The 21,398-nt window shown below is 45.2% G+C and overlaps 1 protein-coding gene across 5 annotated transcripts in view; it reads left to right on the forward strand.

Annotated features, from left to right (window-relative positions):
* The window catches only part of CALN1 (calneuron 1), a 494,531-nt gene that overhangs the window by 387,851 nt on the left and 85,282 nt on the right, over positions 1-21,398 (forward strand). For 3 of the 5 annotated variants that reach the window (XM_037814338.1, XM_037814340.1, XM_037814339.1), the window contains exon 5: positions 4,967-5,123. In XM_037814338.1, the coding sequence (XP_037670266.1) occupies positions 4,967-5,123 (157 nt within the window). Of the gene's footprint in view, positions 1-4,966; positions 5,124-17,407; positions 18,424-21,398 lie in introns of those variants that run through there. The other 2 variants (XM_037814337.1, XM_037814343.1) reach the window with 1 other exon arrangement.

Below are 21,398 nucleotides of genomic sequence, written 5' to 3' on the forward strand. Positions count from 1 at the left end.
AAAGACTCAAATTAGATTTTTGTCCTAAACTCTATTCTCCTTGCAAGGGACACAATTTGAAAAACCACACAGAAAGTTTAAAAACCAAAGGAGAGACAAACATTTAGCCAATAAACCCACACAGGAAGAAACAAGCATAGTCATGCTGATAAAAAATTCGATTTTTTTCCCAAAGCATCAACAAGGCACTTAAATATTTCTGAAGGAATGATGGTAAATTTTGCTAAAAGGCACACCCTGCCCTTTCTGTAAAGCAAGCTGCTTACTCTCTCATCTTGATGGCCTCCGCATGCCTTGCTTGGGGCTTTTACACGCTGCCCACACTTCCCGGGGGCATCATCATTTCTGGTGACTTCTATTATCATCTATACGCAAATGACTTCCAGATCGGAGTCGCTAGCCCCTAGCCGTCCATCCTACTGCCTACTGCATGGCTCTTTGGGGCTGTCCCTCAGGAACCTCAAATGCACATGTCATCCTTCTCTCTACCCGTGCTCCTCCCCCCTTCCCATTCACCCCAGGTAAAGCCCAGATGTCCTCCCAGTGGCTCACTCTCCTTCACACTCCACATTCAATGAACCATCTGGTCTTGTCAACCTGTCTCCTACATGGCTCTTGAATTCTCTCTGTCCCCACAGCCCACCATGGGCAGTCTCTAGACCTGTATATTGCCCTAGCCTCCCCTCTGATGGCCCTGCCCCTTGTACCAGCAAAGGTAATTTTTCTCAGTCTCAAACTGGACAGAGTAATTTCTCTGATGAAAATCCTTTAGAGGTACCCCATTATACCCAAAATATACACCCAAGCTCCTCACCATGGCATACAAGGCCTTTATCGATGAGCTCCCCACCCACAGCTCTCACATCATCTCCTACCCGCAGTATTCAGAAGAACTCAGCATACTGGCATTTCAAGGCACATGTGAAGCTTTCATAACTCTAGGCTTTGGGATGACTGGATGACTGTCCCCTCTGGCTTACATGTTCTTCTCCCTCCTTGTTGCCCTCCAACCATGAAACCCACCCCCTGCTCACCTGGCAAACTCTGCCTCTTTGGCCTTTAGGTCTTAGATTGCACGCTGTGCTCCAGAAAGCCTTGCATGACCCAGCCCCTCTTCCCAGTGTTGGCCGGGCATCCTGTGCCTTCCTTGTCACAGCACACATCACGCCAAATTAAAACTGCTCGTTTGCTTGTCCTCTGAGGGCAGGATGTATGTCTCCATCACAGTGTTTGGCACGCAGCCTTCCTCAACAACTATTTGCCAAATTAGTATATAAGTATTTTTTGCAAAAAATAAATGCCTCATTAAAAAATATTAGGACTAGAAGAACAATTTATGGAGATACAATTCTCTGCAGGGACTTAAAAATGTTACTCATGGTTGTTGACAAGTCAAGCAGTCCAAAAAAAAGTCAGGTAATAGAAGATACAGATTACAATTATAATGTTATGCAATGCAGTTAAAAAGATAAATGTTTGTGTAACTGACCTTACAGTGATTACACCATAATGGAAAATCCTTTGCTTATTAAAAATTAGAAGCTGTACGGTTTGCATTCTCTACCGTGATCTGCTAAAACAGAGTAAAATGACAAAATCAAACCTAGGGGAAAAAAAACAGAGCTAAAATTATAAATGAGAAATGGGATATAACAAATATTAAGAGTAATGTAAAACTGTACAACTACTATGCATAAAAGTTACATGCTAATAATAATGAAAATCTTGTAGTTGGTTTTCTGGAAAAATATGAAATTCCAAAACTGACTCAAGAAAAATGAAAAAGCTAAATGAACTGATAATTAATAGAAGGAATACTTTGTTGACATTGTATCCATATTGTTTTGTGGTGGTTTCTTTCAAACTTTCAAGAGACAGATCTATTCTGATAATAGAGAAAACATAGGGAATGTTACTCAACTGATTGTGTTTAAATATTAGTATTTTAATATTTAAACATGGCCCAGATAACAAAATAAAAGGAAAACTGTGGATTTCTCAAATCTACATCCTTCCTTTCCTTCTCACAGCCACAAGCCAGTTCTTTTTGCCTCACTGCTAAACAAAAGCAACCTCTCAACTGGTCTGGATTTTTCCAGGCACTCCATCCCTTCAATTGGCCTTCTAAGAAATGGTTACTCATTTTGCCAGTGAGTCTCTTTGATCTTTTCACTCTTCATCTCTGCCCATGGCAGGGGGTCCCAGTTTTCTCATCTATTAGGTCCATTACCTTCACCATGCATTTTGCCAGCCACCTCCCTGCACCCAAGCTAACAGCCACTGAAATCTAAACCCCTATGAATTCCAAACCCTCATGAAATCCAAAGGGAGATTATACCATGGCTCAGCCCTGCCAGTATCTCAAAATTCACTTTTCCTTGTCAATAAAATGTAATGCAGAAAAACAAATCCACTTTCCACCTCCTCTTCAGTTGCTCTTACTCATAAAAATGGCTTTGAACTTGAGTCATTTAGATGTTCTAGCAAGTTTCTGTAACCCAGTTTCATTTGTTAATAAGGGGCATACTTAAAGCAAGGTAGGAATTGCTTTACAAAGAAAATGGTCCTATAACACTGATTTCTGTATTCATCCTTGGCTTAGCTATACTGCAGAAACCCCAAAATCTTAGTGACTAACAGCAAGATTCTCACTCCAAATGCGTGTCCTTTGTAGACTGCCTGTGGATCTGCCCTTGCATTCATTCCAGGATCCCACACAGAGAAGCAGCCCTTACATGGTGTTAGTGTTTCTGTGACAGAAGAAAAAGAGAAATGGCAAAATACACAACAGCTTTCAAAGCTTCTCACTGGACTCAACATACATCACTTTCACTCTCATTTCTTTGGGCAAATTCTAATTTCAATGGCATGCATTCTTTCACAGGAAAGAGAAACAAATAATTGGAAATAATACTACCATCTGCAGCCCATGCTTTTGTCCATAAATATTCTCTTTCCTCCCTTAAGCCCCAAAATATATTCATCCCCTACCTAGGGGACTCCCCAAACATCCCATCCAATTACAACATCAGGCTCAAGATCCAGAATCTCACAATATGCATAAATTTTGGGTGTGGCTTCTCTTGACCTGGAGACATACAAACTATAAAGGCAAATGCCCCCCCTCCACACCCCAAACACACATACTGAACATATAGTGGTGGAAGAGGGTTAGGGCAACACCCAAACCATTCCCACCCAGAAAGCAAAATCTGGGAGACACATAACAGTCAAGGGCTCATAGCAATTTTGAAATCTTGTTGTGTTGGACAGATGTTGGGGTGAAGAATATTCCTTGATTAGATCCTCATTCACTCCCTGGCAATTGCTCTAGATTGCATTATTCTTCATGATTCTGTTTCATCTCCTGGGAGCTCCTTTATTCTCCTTGGACTTGTCCGATGAGGGCATTGGATAATACACCCTTCTTGGGACCTGTGTAGCTTATGAGGTTTGCTTCTGCCCATCAAAGGTTGGGAACCCAAAGATCATTTTAAATTTTGAACAAACATAGCATCTCTTTTAATCCAAGGCTGTTGGCTCTTGGTCAATACAGCTCTCTCAAAAACTTAGTCATAATTTTAACTATTTGATTCTAGTCTGTTTATGCTAATAGCAAAACCTACAATTGTTTTTGAGATATGCCTCTCCTTAATAATAGACTTCCAGAGAAGGCCACTTAATATATAGCAAGGGATATTTTGATTCATTTTAATAGGCCTGTAGTGTTATTTAAAGCATTTTTCAATTTGATCTTTTACTAGTTGGAGATGAGAAACAGTTGTAACTTTCAACCCTGTGACACCTGGAATGTCTAGATTGTCTTTATTCTCAGCTTGCAAACCAACTAATACTTTCTGGAGCTCATCCTTTTCTTGTTGTACCCTGTCAGATACAACAAGTTGTAGCCCATAGCATGGTGTCTCCAAAACTTTTTACCTAAAGACACAAGCTCATTCAAGATGTACCTGTCCTCCATAGTAATGGCAGACAACAGTTCTACCAAATGTTTTTGCTGTTGTATAACATGCATTGCTATTTTTCCAGCCTTCAATAACAGTTTTCTCATTTCCCCCTGCCAGGCCTAGAACTAATACATCATTTTTTTAGAACTTTTGTTATGGTAGCCTCGCCTTCCAGGTGCTAATTTCTGTATGTTGGCTTAGGGCAAGTGATGCCGTAATAGCACACATCCCCAAATCTCTGTGCTACCAACAACGAAGGCTATTTCTCACTCACATCACTTGTCCTATATGGATAAAGTCTTCTCCACCTTGTCTTTCCTTCTGGGATCAAGGCAGAAGGAACAGCCCCTGCGTGGGACATGCCCTGCTCATGGCCAAGGGAAAAGAACAAATGATAGAACCACGGTGGCTCTTGAAGCTTTCATTTGAAATTGGCATATGTGATTTCTTCTCACATTTCATTATATTAGTCCGGCCACATGACCAAACTAATATACATGGAGGGGGAAGGACCTCACCCAGAGGGGCAGGGTTGGGGCTTCTACATCCTACAGCTGCTCTTTCTCCCCAAAATAGCTTTGAACTTGCGCCTTATCTCGTTAGAACAGTATACAGACTTAAAGCAAGACGGGAATTGTTGGCTCCTTGGTAGATTTATAAAAAGTTTAGAAACATATGCATTGTATAAAGTGTGACACAACTCCAAAGTACACGGGATGTGCAGGGTTGACAGCAGATGGCTGGATGAGTAGGAAATCAAGCTAGCAGGTGGCATCTTTTCTTGAAGAGTCTAAATTGAGGGGGATTTGTTCCACTCACTGTATTTCCTCTAAGTCCCTGCAAGTTCACAAGTATGCTCAGAGCTCAACACGATGGAAAACTGCTCATCTAATATCCTGAAAAGCTAAGGCAAGTTTGCATTAAGGCACTCTAGGGCCTGCCAGTCATTGCCCCAAGCTGAGCTCTTTACCGCGCACGCTCACTCCTCCTTATCTCCACAGTTCGACATGCAAAGGATAACTCTGGAAGAACTGAAGCACATCCTCTATCACGCCTTCCGAGACCACTTAACGATGAAGGATATCGAGAACATCATCATCAATGAGGAGGAGAGCCTGAACGAGACCTCGGGGAACTGTCAAACAGAGTTTGAAGGAGGTAGAGTAGCACTGCTTTTCTTTCTTTCTCATCTTGAAGAGGCCAGTGCCTCCACACTCTGTATGAAAAATGTGTTTCCAGCCTCCTGGGCTGCAGTGGCCTTGTACTGATGCCAAAAGCCCAGGACTGAGGTTGGAAGAGCATTTGCAGCAAACAGGCAATGGTTTTTTGTTTTTCTGTTTCTTTCTCTTCCAAACTCTGCATTTTTTGCAGGTTCTCCGTAGCCTCTGTTGTTCCTCCGATGAGTTTCTAAAGTCGGCATTGGATGTGTGGCTTTGTGATGTTGTCTTTAATTTGTGGGGGTTGCCTGGGGTTGTGGAAAGCGTCTGTGCAGGCTGTCAGCAAACTCGGCTCCAGTGCACTGGCTGCTGTGCAACCTTGGGTGAGGGGTGAACCATCTCTGAGTCTGTTTCCTCATCTATAAACACCAGGATAATTATCTCACTTCATGGGATTCTTGGGAACTGGATAACCTCAAGGTTCCCTGAAGGCACTGGCTCAAAGCACGTAGGAACACAGGCCTTCATGAACCTAACCAAGTAGTTACAGAAGAAATAAGGTTCTCTTGGGATGAAAAGAGACCCAGGAGAGGCCATTTTTCTTGGGTTCGTGAAAGAAAATTAAAATTTTTTAAAAAAGGTCCATCTTTTCCCCTAATCAGTAGAGAGTTCCTGGAAAGCTGAATAATTTCATCCCTCCTTCAAATTTTGAAAATCTGAGCTGCTCTAACAGTACTAATGTACAGAAAATTATTTTTAAAATTATATTAAACCATCGTATCAGGCTACCAGCAATTTTTAATCTGTTCACAGCTAAGATTTCTTAAAGAAGCCAAACTATTTTTTCTTTTGGACATGTAGGCAAATCGATATACACAGTTAGTAAGCTATCACATCAATCCCAGAAGGACCTTGTTTGCCTGATCTTGGAGCTGCGGCATTAGGACTGGCAGCCGGGCTACTGGGTATCGTGCTAGCCATATGACCACAACCGTTAATTCATATCTGGGCTCTCTCATCAGCCCTGCCCTGTTTGGACCACGTCACCATGCAAGGAATAAAATCATGGCAAGAGGAAACAGGAGATGGCTTATGTAGAGAGGGAGCAGTGGAGACTGGGGTAAACTGGCGAGTTTCAAAACACATTCCTTCTAATGACAGCCTAGATTTAAGAAAGACATTCAAATTTAACATTTTCAACTAAGCTGTGTTCATCAAGCAAAACACGGTTGTGGCCCAGATGCTGCCTTCTCCTTGTTTGTGACAGCCGAGCCATTCCATCAGTCACCTGATTTGGAGTTAGGGCCACACAGAGCATGCCAGGGCAGGTTCGTTGCAGCCAATGTCATTTTCCAGCAGGACATGCAGGAGGGCTGGGGTGTGACCAGGGATGAGGCAGGCAGGGATTGGCTGCCCCGTTCTGTCTCATTCTTAGCTGCCAGACCAAGTGCCCAAACAATGAAAGCCTTGGGCCTTTAGCCCCCCATGGCAGCCAACACTCTTGAGATGGATGGGAGACTCAATGTATTTCTGGGATCTCATTTTCCACAAGAACCTTTGTGAATCAGTGTTTTATTCAGAGAAATGCCAGAAGTCTTAGTAATTTGGAAGAAGGTCAGACTGCACTGGGAAGCCAGCTGAACTCTAAGAAATACCTTTTTATTACTCAAAAGCTCATATATGAATAAAATGAGTAACTTCCAAAGGAGTTTCCAAATAGACATCTCACCAGAATCAGCTTTAGTGATTAGTAGATATAACATTGGCCATAGCTACCATTTGGACAGGGAGGTAATTAACAAGTGCCAGGCACTGTGCTAAAGGCTTTAAAATTCATCTTATTTCATGAAAGAAACAGTATTTGATAATCAGCACATTGCTTGCTTGTATGACCTCCATGACTTTGAATGCATAACCCTTTTGCATATTTTCACATCAGAGAAATTTTTTTTAAATATCATGCCAGCACAGTTTGGCCCCAAACACAAGCCCACTGCTTTGTGTTTAGGTTTAAGCTTTTTCCAGTCTTGGCTGGGATCGAAGTCGCTGGTGCATTACTAACGTATTCAATGCCCACTGTCTGCTCCATGGTTCCAGAAAGGACATCCCCGGTTGTATTTTGGGCAGAGGTTTCTAGAAAGAGATTAATACGCAGGCCCTGAAAGAGTCCCAGCGAGACCCTGTGGCTGATCTTGTCCTCCTTGCGAGGCCTGTGGTCACCTGAGGCCTGTGGCTCCCCTGTGGCTCCCCACAAACAGGGACTGGTTGAGCATTTTGAACCTCTCCCTTTTTTTCACAGTCTGATTGCACCGTTGCACTCCTCTGTCTCCTAAACCCCTCAGCCTCCTCTCAGCCATGAGCCCTTTGGGCTGTCCCTGTGCTCCCAGACTGTCACCTCCTTCCTCTCTCCACCCACCCCTAGCCTGGCTACAGGCCTTGTCTTGCCATTTCGGCCACGTTCCCACCACATCTTAGAACAACCTCACCCACCCTATCAGCTTCTCCAAATCTTGGGAAATCCCAGCGTTTAATTTTGAAAGACCAAGGTGGTTTTCTTGATCTTTTTCAAGCCATGGAACACCTTTCTTTTCATATCAGGTCTTTCTCATAACTCCAAAGAGGGAAGGGAGAAGAGCAAAGAAAGGAGGCATTTTCCCGTGGGTCATAGCACCCCAATCAAGCCTTCCATGCCCTTGCTTCTCTCCACCCGGGGAGCTCTTCCCTCTTGCCTCTACGTGAGCTTTGCTCCAGCAAATATGTCACCAGGCTGATCAACTCACCCATAACTCTGGTTCTCTAACTTCATCTGGGTGATCCATGGGGGGTGGGAAATCCTGTCCTTTTTGGTTTGAGAGGAAGGAATTGATGAAGAAGAAAAAATTTTAAAAATTCAGAGGCAGGTTCTGCAGGAGCTCGATGGGCCCAGGTGCCAGTTATCAGTATTTGTGTCCTGATTATTGGGAGAAATAAACAGGGCAGAATCTACCATAACTGGTTCTACATTACCCACAGTCCCCCGGTCACCATCCAGACTTAACAAGAGGGTTTCAAGATTTTTTTCCTCAGTTTTTCCACTTTTCATCATAAGACATTTTATTGTGGAGACTGCAAGCTCAGTGACACTGAGAGACAAATTTGTACTTTTATTATTTGGTTCCAGTTGCTGACATATATGGAATTGAATAGTCTTGTGGTTAAATCATCTATCTGCCTGTCCCCTGATCCTCATTAAGAATTCTTATGATAAATTATACTATATATTAAGTTTGACAGTGCTTGCTTCTAATATTTTTATAGCTTAACCCATGCTGATTCAATCCAGGAGGAAAGGGACAAAAGAAAACTGTCCATCAAATCCACTGAAGCTGGTTACTGTGTAATGTGTGTTTTTTGTTTTGTTTTGTTTTGTTTTGTTTTCATTTGCTAACACGTCATTTTGACTCTTTGGCACAGGCCTGAGAGATGACTTTTGTCACACACACCCCACCCCTGCCCCACCCCCCAGTTACAGGTGAGAAAACTGAGTCCCAGCAAGGGGAAGTAATTTGTCCAAGGTCAACTAGAGAGTAAGAATTTGAACCCAGGTGCCCCGACAAAGCCCTGCTCTGCCCTGAGCCATTTACCTGGGCTGAGGCACATCGTAAGGGCCCTTACCGGACGGCAGCTCGTCATCCTTCCTCATTTTCCATCTCATCACCAGTGAAATCATATTATATTTGAAAGTTGAGTAGAAGTGAAGCAAGATCTGCACGTGAGCCCTTTCAAGACACATCCCCCAAATGTTGTCCGTAAATGGAATACCAGCTGTCAGATTTTTCTAGACATTCTGACAACAAGCACAGGAGAGGGAAGTAAAGTGAAATCATCAAGTGGGGAATAAATAGTTTCTGTGAAAGACACAGCAGAGCCTTTCGGTGCCATTCAGTACTTTGGTGTGATGGATGAGAGAAATGAATGCCAAGCGAAGGGTGGGGAGGGGAGGTACGAGGGTGCACGACGTAGGCCAGGTAGCCCTGAAAGACATGTGGGTTCTGTTCCCATCTCTGCGCCAAGTGGAGGTGCTGACCTTGGGAATGTTATTTCATCTCTCTGGGCCTCAGTTCCCTCATCTGTCCAATGCAAAGATTGGACAAGGATGGTCATCTCTATATTCAAAAATTCCTGGGTTCATGCAAGGTCAGAAAGAATTTTGTGGCCAAATCCAAGGTCTCCATCCCCGCTGAAGTCACAACGTCCCTGTCAGGCTGTCAAACGCTCACCTGGAGGGTGAGATGCGCCCGCCACCCAGACATGCCCGTTGGGTATTTCATGCCCATCCAAACGAAAAGGGCAGTGTATGTCATCTGCACCATCTGCTCCCAGCTCACCTGGGGCTTTGTGACTTTCCTGAAATAAACCTGCCCTCCTTGGGTAGATGCACGAGGTTAACATAGAACTGAGGTTGGTGGCAGGTGGTGAGAGAGGAGAACAGTTTTCAAAGAGATTTGAGGCTTTGGACAAAAGAGAATTTTTCTTCTCTTTGGGGCCTTCACAGGAAACGTATAGGAAAGTTTTCTGGTGCCATAGTAAGGAGTGGGGAGCTTCTGAGACATAAGATAGAGACTTGGAGAGTTGTTTTTGATAAGTATGGGTAACAGTTAAGAGCTGCTCTGGGTTAGGACAGGCCTGGTTTACAATCCCGCCTCACCATGTATCAGCTCACTTGAATAACTCACCTAAATAAATATTAAGAGCTTCATTTTCTTCATCAGGAAAACAGGAATCCTGAAATGCCTAACATACCAGTGGGAATGCAAAACAAGAAAACCTACAGAAAGCAAAACAAAATTAGCCAGTCCCTTACCCCAGTTCTATTCTTGTTATTTATTTCCTGGAGACATGGCTGAGTATGTATGGTTGGAATGTCTCATTTTCTTTTTATTTTTTTTATTCAATTTTATTGAGATATATTCATATACCATACAATCATCCAAAGTGCACAGTTGTACACAGTACCATCATATAGTTGTGCATTCATCACCCCAATCTATTTTTTGAACATTTTCCTTGTGCCAGAAAAATGAATAATAAGAATAAAAAATAAAAGTAAAAAAGAACACCCAAATCATCCCCCCCATACACACCCTATTTTTCATTTAGTTTTTGTCCCCATTTTTCTACTCAACCATCCATACACTAGATAAAGGGAGTGCGATCCACAGGGTTTTCACGATCACACTGTCACCCCTTGTAAGCTACATTGTTATACAATTGTCTTCAAGAGTCAAGGCTCCTGGGTGGCAGTTTGATAGTTTCAGGTATTTATTTCTAGCTATTCCAATACATTAAAACCCAGAAAGGGTTATCTATATAGTGCATAAGAGTGGCCACCAGAGTGACCTCTCAACTCCATTTGGAATCTCTCAGCCACTGAAACTTTATTTTGTTTCATTTCTCATCCCCCTTTTGGTCAAGCCATTCTCAATCCCATGATGTCAGGTCCAGATTCATCCCCGGGAGTCATATCCTGCATTGCCAGGGAGATTTACACCCCGGGGAGTCAGGTCCCACGTAGGCGGGAGGGCAATGAGTTCACCTGCTGAGTTGGCTTAGCTAGAGAGAGAGAGGGCCACATCTGAGCAACAAAGAGGCATTTAGGAGGAGACTCTTAGGCACAATTACAAGCAGGTTTAGCCTCTCCTTTGCAGCAACAAGCTTCTACAACAAGCAAGTTCTGAAATAGAGGGCTCAGCACACCAAACCGCCAGTCCTCAATGCTTGTGAGAACATCAGCAACCATCCAGGTGAGGAAGCCCAACACCTCCACAGAACGTCTCATTTTTGAAGAATGGGGCAGGGACCAGATTGACAGCATTTGGGCCTTCCTCATGACACATTCATTCCTAATATCAAGTCACTGACAACACTGGAGTTACCAAGGGTCTTGGTCAAGACTCTATGGGTTACAAGTAACAGAAATCCAATCCAGAGCTCTTTAAACTAGAAAGATTAAATAATAAGGGGATTGAAAAGGATGAGCTTTGGGCAACCTGGACTTACAGAGCTAAAGCAACATATCTCCTCTCTCTTTCCCTCTTTCCCTCCCCCTTCCCTCTCTCCTCTCATTCTCTCTCTCTCTCTCTCTCTCTCCATATATATATATAGATAGATACAGATATAGATATCTGTGTCTCTCTCTCCTTCCCTCTCTACCACTCTCTTTCTCTCCCTTTTCCTCTCTCTCTCCCTCTCTCTCTCTTTCCCTTCTCCTCTCTCCCTCCTTCTCCCCCTCTCTCTCCCCCACTGCCCTCTCTCCCCTCTTCTTTCCTCTCTTTCCTCCTGTTGGCTTCATTCCTGAACAGGCTTTCTCTTTCCCTGGGGTGTCATGTGGTGCTGGCATCTCAGGAGACTGATTTTCTTTCTCAGGGCCCATCTCCATCCCAAGAAAGGTCTCAGATCAACCTGCTTAGCTCATGTGCCCACCCCTGGGCCAGTCTGGTGGGAGAGGTGAAGCCCTGAATTGAGAATTACACTGGATGAGAAGGTGAAGATCCCCCAAAGAAATGACTGTAGTTACCAGAAGAAGGAGAAGGCTGCTAGAATGGCCAAAAAAATGCCTGGCCAGTTGCCAAGGGCCCATGGTAGGACCCTCAAATAACACACATTTGTCCAACATCTAGCAAACCCAAGATGATGAACATGAGATTTTGTAGCGAAGGGACCAGCCCCCACACCCACACACAGAGGTACACCCTCTTCCTCTTGCCAAAAGTGTCAGAAAGCATGCAAACTTCACTCCTGTTCTGTCACTCCTTTGCGGCCACAGCCTCCATCTCTACCCTCAGATCCTTCTTGGGTGCCCAAGTTTTCTGATATCATCAATGTATAGAAAAGCTTCTTTCAGAAGCTTGTAATTAGTTCCATTTTAAGCTATAGAAATATCCAATTTCACAGACTCATAAAATCTTAGACTTGGAAGAAACGCAGAGCAGTAGCTCCCAAACATGGCAGACATGGTTTATATAAGAATCACCTGAGCTGAGTTTTGCATTGTTTCATTTTATCACATTTCTGTGCCCCAACCCCCTGCCAGAAATTTCCATTATGTACATCTGGGATTGGGGCCCATGAATCAAAGTTGTGAGAATTCTAGTTAGTTTCCTTTGGGAACTGTGTCTCACAAGTTGCCAAACATCAAAATTGAAGCCAGAGGGATCATGAACCCATTCTGTCCAGGGTTATCCAGCTGGTCAGAGCAAAGTCAGAGTAAACTCTGAATCCAGGAAAAAACCCAGGAGCTGCTGCCTATCATTTGCCAAGTGCTGCTGCATGAATCACAGCTGAAATAAGAAGGGGAGAGAAACGGTCTGTCACTAGAACTTACAAACCCAAGTCCCGCTAAGGCAGGCACAAGTCTATCAGTGCACGGGGCTTGCTAACAAGCTTTCAAGAAAACAGGAAGCCCCACTTCTGTGCCATCCTGAGTCAACCTCCCCCACCCCACATTTTATCTCCAGACACTTGGTGGGCTCCTACTGGGTGGCAAGTTCTGTGCTGGCAAGAAATCTCAAGACCTACTGGGGAAATAAAAAAGATCAGCAAGAGCATGACACAGTCTAGCCATTTTCAATGTTCGATAAGATCCAAAAAGCAGCACATTCCTCAAAAAGTTAAACATAGTGTTACCATGTGACCTGGCAGTTCCACTCCCAGGCAGATACCCAAGAGAAAGGAAAACATATGTTCACACAAAAACGTGTGCACAAGTGCTCACAGCAGCAGGGTTCATAATGGCCCCAAAGTGGAACAATCCAGAAGCCCATCAATGGATGGACGGATAAAGAAGATGTGTTCTGTCCACATAATGGAAGAGTATTTGGCTGTAAAGAGGAATGAAGCACTGATTCATGCTACAGCATGGCTGAACCTTGAAATCATTATGCTAAGTGAAAAGAAGCCAGACACGAGAGGCCACATATTGTACGATTACATTTTTTTACATGCAATGTCCAGAATAGGTAAATCCATAGAGACAGTAAATAGATTAGTGGTTGCCAGGGGCTAGCAGTTGGGAGGTGGGGGTAGATGTGATTGCTAATGGGAATGGGAGCTCTTTTGGGGGTGATGAAATGTTCTGATATTAGATAGTGATGATGGTTGCAAAGCCTTGTGAATATACTAAAAACTGCACAATTCAAAAGTGTGAATTTTATGGTAGGTGAATTAGATCTTCATTTTTTAAAAAAATTAACACCAATCCATTAAAATAAATAAATAAAAGGAGCAGCCCCCTTGAAAGCAGGCCAGTGTGGGCTGGTCCTGGAGAAATAGAGGGAAGGGAAGAAGGCATCCCAGCAGGGGCAGCATGGCAATAGGGCCCTTTGTAGGTTTATCTCTGGGATGCTAAAGCACAAAAGGCATTGCTTTAGAAAGGTGAGTGTGGCTGCAGCTCGGGATGAATTAATGAGGCAAAGAACCAAAGCGGAGGTCTGGGAGCATGGCTATATGCTCGGCCCTGTGCTGGAGGCTGCAGGGAATATGAGAAAAGCCAGCAGGCATTTCCGCCTGCCCTCGGGGGATACAAGAATGAAATCTTGCATTTCTCTAGTTACTTGCAGTTCCACCTGGCTTTCACTTGTATTTGCTCATTCATGCTTTGAAATGATCCTGTGAGATGTATAGCAGTATCATCTGCTCCTTCTACAGAGAGAAACTGAGGCTCAGAGATGTGCCACTTATTCAGGGCTCCGAATGTGGCAGTTAGGAGAAAATATCAGATGTCTGTACTCATGCTTCACCCCAGGCCGACCTGTAGTGTTTTGGGGGAATCACTGACACTGAAAATAAAGAATTGTGCAAAAATATAGTTCAAATAAATCACAGCCAAAGACAGATCTGAAATTATTATCAACAAGCACATTAGTTAGGGCCAGGTTTGACTTCTGCTGTCAACCATACCAAGTGTTTGAAGTGCATTTTCTTCAGGTCAGTGAACTTTCTGTTGCTAAGCAGAAGATCCAGAAGAGTGTTTGCAGAATTTTGAATCTCAGTATTAGAGTCAGACCTGGGCTCAAATCCCACCTCCACCATTTTTCAAAAGAGCTTAAACTCTACTTCTTGGTGCCACAGACTCTTCACCTATCAAATGAGGATGATCACGCCCAGCTCCCAGGGTTGCTGTTGAGGGAGACCACTGTGCAGACTGAGACACTATACATACAGCACTTAACACAGTACCTAATAGCACTTAACACAGTACTTGGCAGCACTTAACACAGTACCTAACAGCACTTAACACAGTACTTAACCCTCTGAGGTAGGTCTTCAACATGTAAACAGAAGTTTTAAAAAGCCCGACGAAAGGGAATTAGCATTTGTCAAGCATAAACAATAGTCCAGAATCTTCACATTTCATCTAATCCACCCAAGGAGGTAGGACTTTATCACTCCCATTTTATGGATGAGGAAATTTAGGCCCAATTAAGCTTGCCTGAGATGACACACCTAATTTGTAGGATGATCATTATTCCAAAGACATTACTTCTTTCACTCTGCCGCACAACTTCTGATGGCCTCAGAATTGCATGTAAAATGGTTCTCATTGAAGGCACAGAGTCAGAATTATGGACTCAAATTATGATCTGTTTCAGAGCTACCACGACCAATTAATGAGCTAGAAGCTCCTCTCCGCTTACAGGACTTTGGTCTGGATTCAGATTTGCACAGCTATTAGCTCTTCCGGACTTTCCTCACTTCCTTATCTCTCTCCTCCTACTGCTTTGAAGGATTTTTAGATCAAAGTTGCAGCCACTCTCCTGGGGGATAATCCTGCTGCCTGTAACCTTGTTTCCTGAGTGTCCTTCACAGAGAAGGGCTTCAGCAAAAACTTTCTCCCTCGGTCCAATTACAAATTTTTTCTTTTCCTTAAACCTTCATAAGCCCTCAGGATGGAAAGGTGTATGACTGCTTTCAGAAGCAATTTTATGCTGAAGAACTCTACAGAATAAATTAGCCAGAACTCGGGAAGTGTGATGAGATGGAACCTCCACATCCTGATCTTATTTTGTGCTTTGGTCCTTTCCTTCCTAAACTACCTCCTTTTTCCTTCCTGAGGGTTGGCATCTTTTTTATGTTTACCCAGTCATGGGAGGAGACCCATCTCTGCACCAAGGAAATTTTCTTCCTCCTGGAGTTCTTATAAGACTCTTGAGACCCAAACACAATCAGCAAGCAGAGCCCTGAACCCAAAATACCTTAAATTGCCTACAGGAAATAGAAGCCCAGTGTATTCAGAATTAAAAGATAACAAGACAAGACCTAAGAGATGATGGAAGAAATAACCAGTTAAGTATTGGTGACGGAGCCAAGACCTGCTCTGGGGGGACTGGCTCTCCGTGAAGTATAGTTTGCTGGAGAAACCTCCCTGATTGATCTCATTTTTAGAAATCCCTTGGCAAGCCCATGGGGCTGCTTCTCTCAGAAAAAGCTCTGTTTGTCTTTGGAAACATCACCAGCTTTCTGCTTCTTCCCTGTTTTTCCAGGGAAAACATTTCCTGGGCTTTGGAGGAGCCACTGAATGTCAAGGAGGAGAGATATTTGAGATTGGACATTTCTCAAGTTCCTTAAAGGCATGTGGACCCTGCCTTGACCTTTTTCTTCTTACTAATATTCTTCTCTGGAGAAAGAGACTGAGGGGCATTTGAAAGGAAAATGCATTTCATTTATCCCTGGCCTTAAACCAGCCTAAAGGAGAAGCACTTTCCCTGGGCTGGTAGCTATTTGCAAAGGTAGAGTGTAATGTCAGTAGAAGGACTCCTTTTCAAAGGAAGCTTATCTGAAAATATACTACTTTCCTGTCATTGAGTTTCTTCACATCTGACTCCAAAGAACCATCTTCCCCAGTGCCCCCCACCCCTGATATCCTCAGCAAACACACATACATCAGCTCTCCAGCAACTCAGACTCTAGAAGATTCTTGAGCCGTAGGACCTACTGAATCAGAAACTCTGTTGAGATGTGACTCAGCAATTCCCTAATCTCCTGGATAGCTTATTAAAACACAAATTCCTGGCCTCCACCCCCAGAGATTCTGATTCAGTAATTCTGCAGTGGGGCCTGAGAATGTGCATTTGTAACAAACTCCCAGGTGGTGCCACTGCTGCAGGTGTAGGTGATTCCTGCATCCAGGCCTCAGGTATCTTCCACAACCTGAGTGGTAAGCCGTGTACAGAGATCACTGCGAGGTGTGGAGGGAAAGAAGATAGAGGAGAAGGAGAAAGGAGAAGGAAAAGAACTTCTGACATGGGAGTAGAGCTCAGGTTCCCTTGCCTAGAAAAGAAACCTATTCCTTCTCACCCCACTTCATCAAAGCTTTTCTTTCTTATTATTTACATTTCTCTGCTTCTGGCCCATATTAGCAACCCACTAACCAATGCCTTCTGAGTGAGATCCAAGGCACGGCTTCTCATGGGTCTTATAAAACCAATGGAGCAAGACCTGGTCCAACAAGAAGGATCAAAAGAACATAACCCCAGGATGGGAGGTCAGACCCCTGGGGGACCACAGGATCTGGCGACAGGGACAACCTGCCTCTGGGAAGTCTGAGAGAGTTTGCACCTCCCTGTCTTCACACAGGGCCCGTGGGTCCTCTCCAGAATGTAGCCCTCGCGCTTCAAATTTCAGCCAGCACCACAGTCACCTGGAGGGACAGTTACACATAGCTCCCAGTGTCTCCAATTCAGTGGATGCGACCCTGTCCCAAGAACCACTGTGTATCTGGAATACTGCCAGAAGTTGCTTGGAGTCATTTTGACTAGCAGCCATCCAAGAGCAGTACTGAGAAAGGTAAGTTGCTTCCAGCCTGGCAGTGATTTAAGGGAAAGATCGACCCTCCCTCTTTCCACATGGACAGCCTCAGAAATGAGAGCCAGAAGTCCCGTGGAAGTGGACACAGCAGTGACTGGATCATGCCTTTTATGAAACTCCCTCTGAAATGTTACTTATTTTCTTGCTCAGAAATTCACTCTATCTCTATTATATCTGGAAGTTCATAACTTACTCCGAACATGGTTTTTATTATAGAATTTTTGTCGTTTCTTCCCTTCTACCAGAAGATGGGTTGATGGATCATCGACAGTGGTCCAATAAATGCTTGTCTCCATCCTTTTTGATTCACTCTTGGCTCGTTTAGGAAGAGCTGCAACCATCTCACTGTGTCGTTTCTCTCTTCTCTCTCTTCCCAACCCCTCCCTCCACGTCTCCTCCCCTCCGCACGACCTTGCCCTGCCCTGTCCCCTCCACCGCCAGTGCACTCCCAGAAACAGAACCGACAGACCTGCGTCAGGAAGAGCCTCATATGCGCCTTCGCCATGGCGTTCATCATCAGCGTCATGCTGATCGCGGCCAATCAGATCCTGCGGAGCGGCATGGAGTAGCCGCACCAGCCGCTGTGTTCCCAGCTCACCGCGCATGTGCATGCCCCGCGGGCAAACCTCGTTCCTCCACGCAAGCAGGTATGGACGGAGGCGGACGATGGTGACCTTCAGCAGGGAACGCAAGGTGGCAGTGCAACCGGAACTGCAAACCAACTTCATCTCCTTGGCAGGGACACACAAGGGCTGTCTTCAAGGCTTTAATGGTTTCGTTTCCTAATGCAATAAATAACCAGGACTTGTGGCTTCAGTCACTGGTAGTTAACTCTGGAGAGACCCTTCATCTTCATCTTGGAATGACAGCGGCGATCCGAGTTGGTGGTGTAAGAGAGCAAGACAGAGGCGTGTACATGCAACCATCTCCACCCACCATTGTTTCAACCCAGGGGTTAGCAGTAGACTCCCGCCTGCAGCCAACCCTCACCCTAAGAGGCTGACTTCTGGGTGGCTTCAGAAGATGGGGCTTTCCTTCTCATCCTGGATTCCTTTGGCCACTCTGTGGAGACCCTTCCCCGAGGTGTGAGGGGAAAGCCATTGAACGGGATGCAGCGTCTGGCGGCCTGCAGCTGCACCCCTGTTGCTTCCGTTTTTTACTGCCTTTTATAACAGGACTCTTGTGGGCAGAGTTGGGGAGCTCTCGGTTTCCGTTGGCACTTGGCTTTCTGTTCCTTGAGCCCTTCTCGCACCAGCATTTTGGAATCTGCAGAGAGCCTTCCTCCTAGCTTTGCCACCTGGGCTGCCATTAGAGAGAGAAGAAAAAAAGCAGCATTATGCACAGGCATATCTATAACATAGACATATAGAGAGACGTATCTATTTGGCTTCTTCGTGTGTGACATTATCTTTTCCCAATCGCTTGCTCCTGATACAAGCTTGTCCTCCAACACTCATCCCAGCTTCTTTGGGGAGGGGGGAGGGAGGTTGGGGGAGGGGCTGGGAGTGGGTAAGGAGGTGTTGGCAGCCCGTACCCCCATTGTCTTGAGTGTGGAGCGTGACATATCTCCAGGCCAGAAGACCTCTGTAAGTTAAGGGGCTCAGGCAGCTTATCTTTTCCTCATATCAGAATGCTTTGTTAGTTAGCCTTCCCCAGCTAAAAAGAGAACTGCAAACCAAAGCGGGAAGATGGAACGCTCCAACTCCTGCACTTTACATAACATCTTCTGACATTCAGATTCTGCAACTGACTCACTTTCGCAAGAGAAAAACGACATGTTAATAAGTGTAGGCAACACGACAGGTAATTTACTCCTGCCTGCAGAATACTTCAGCTGGGGAAGGGAACTGGGTCCAGTGGTCCATTTTCAACACCATTTCAACCATGTAATTCCCTGACTTTTCCTGGATGCCGTATCAGTCACCAAAATCCATTCAAACTTGCATCATCTGATATGCCAGTCATCTCTAAATGTAATATTTCCCTTTGTACTTTCTCAAGCTCAGGTCTTTATTTCTGTAATGGAATCGTCTTGCTCCTGTTTCTTTTGATTGCATCCTAAAGCTGCCAGCTTTTCCCCTCTCCAGGTTACCCCTTCTCCCAGTATGGAGGCGCCAGAATCTTTCTCTCTCAATGCAGCTTGGGTAGGTTTGTTGCTGCAGTTTGCATTCCCGAACCTTCCAGCCTACCGTCCCTCTCAGCTTTCTCCCTGCTACCTTCTTAGACATGGAACACCCAGAGTCTCTTCATCCTTGTCACCTCTGCAAGCATTACCCGACAACCACTCCCAGCGTAGGGCAGCTGTAGGACTTTCCCACTGTGGGAGAGTGCAAATATCCATGATGAGCACAAGTAATACTAGGGTTTGAGCCATAATGTGGAGGAGGGAGCACGTGTGAGCCACTGAGGGTGCACGGCGTTGAGAATCCCTCTTGTGAAAATGCCCGGCACCCAGCGACATCGGATCCAAGAGGCAGCAGCCTGCTTTTCTCCCTCACCAGCCCTGCCTCCCTCCCCTGGCCTGACTCACCACAGTCCCCTCAGGATTGGAACCTAAACTGGAAGAGGTCCAAAGGCAGAGTTACTACTGCATCAGGTGATTTTGTCATTAGCTTCTTCCCCCAGCAGTTTGCCCTCTCCTGACTGGACTTTGGTGAGAGGGTACAACAAATCTACAGGGACCTGCTTCTCCATCTCCCACCGGCCCTGAACCACAGACCGTGTCTTCCTGGAGAGGGGATGCAGGACCCCAGCTAGACTGGGTAGAGACCCCCAGGGATGATTCTTAAAGGATCTCTGCCCCAGGTGAGGGGATTGGTGTGAAATGAGCACTTCTCCAAAAGCTTCTTTGCAATATTTTTCTGTCTCCCACTGAGGAACAGGGACCCCAAAGGATGGAAGAGAGATTAGCCACTGGGCAAGGGTGGGAATTAAAAGGAGTTCCAGAGAGGCACCAACAGTGTATTTCTGAGAAAGGGTCCAGCATCCCTTCCCTAAAGAGGACCCTTTCCCCTCTCTCAGTGTCCTGGAAGCAAGTCTGTCCTACCCAGGAGAAAATCTAGGAGGAGACATCCCATGTGAGTGTTGCTGGGATAAAAGGCAAGAAGAAAGCCACAGAATTCTCTTTGATAGCCTAAAAGTGAACTTCCTGCCTTGACAGTGGCACCCAGGGACTGAAGGACCCAGTGTGTGAAGACAACCGTGACTTGCCGGCAGTCCTTGTCCATAGGACTTGCCTCCTGGCTCCTTTGCTTTGTTGGTCTGTCCATTGTCAGGCAATGGAAGACAGTGACTTTCCAGAATCCCTGGACCCACAACCCCATGCCTAAGAGTTCAGCATCCTTGTCGTTGGTGAATTTGATACTCATGGATGAGGGCTCCAAAAGGCTACATTGGGTCAGTTCCTTATGCCCCATGCCCAAGGGGTGCCATGTAGCTCCAGCCAGAGGTGCCCTCTGCAGGAACCCAGCCCAATCCCACTCTGTCCTCCCAGCTAATGAACTCAGGAATCAGTGCCCTGTGCTGCCAGCCAGGGGGTGGCTGAGTGCATTTGGCAAACCCAAATTGGCTCATTCTTGCTTTAAGAACAGGTGTCCTTAGGGCCATCAGTGATGCTCAGAAAGGCAGTTGACTTGGGGAGAGAATAGTAAGTAGACCCTGATCCCTTGGCCCCCAAAGAAGCTGTCTCCCTTCACTCCAGATGCAGATAGAGCCCCCCAAAAGGACCCAGCATCGGAACGATTAGCAGTGACTCCCAGAGTATGTGCGGGTCCCACGTGAGCAATCTGTAAATACAAGGATGTCACCATGGCAACCCTAACATTCCACCCTGCGTTTGCCAAGGCACACAAAAATAGGGGGAACATTTTCTTAAAGAACACTCTGGTTCCGCCTGCTGGATTGCAACCTCACTCCCTGCGTCCATATCCTGCTGGTAGGAAAAATTACCCTCAGAGAATCGAGGTAGTTTCTCTGCCTTTTCCTCCTGTGTGAGTTTGTCCGCCCATTTACTCAGGAGAGCAGGAGCTACCTGTAAGCTCTGCGGCATCCTCCTTACTCCTGCCCCTATCCCCAGCTCCCAGGGCCCAGAGCTAGGCCTCCTTAATCTGGTGAAAAGGCAGAAATATCTGGAAAGCAAAAGAGATTTTAAGGTTCTAATCTCTAAAAGCATCTGGTTCTCTCTTCAGAAGCTCCCGCAGAAGCCAGAAATGTGAACTTAAATGAATTGAGGTTTACCTGCGGCCTTAGGTAGCTGCCACATTAGTGGTTTCAAAAGTTTCTAGGTGTTTTATTTGCAGGGAACAATATGTGCACTACACATTTTCTTTCTTGATAACTGCTCCCATCCCTACCTTCACATGACAACTGGTCTACTATCCTATGGTTAGAACCTAATGAGACATTGGAAGCTGGTTTTGACATTAATGCACTG

Source organism: Choloepus didactylus, chromosome 21, assembly GCF_015220235.1.
Source record: "Choloepus didactylus isolate mChoDid1 chromosome 21, mChoDid1.pri, whole genome shotgun sequence".
NCBI lineage: Eukaryota > Metazoa > Chordata > Mammalia > Pilosa > Megalonychidae > Choloepus > Choloepus didactylus.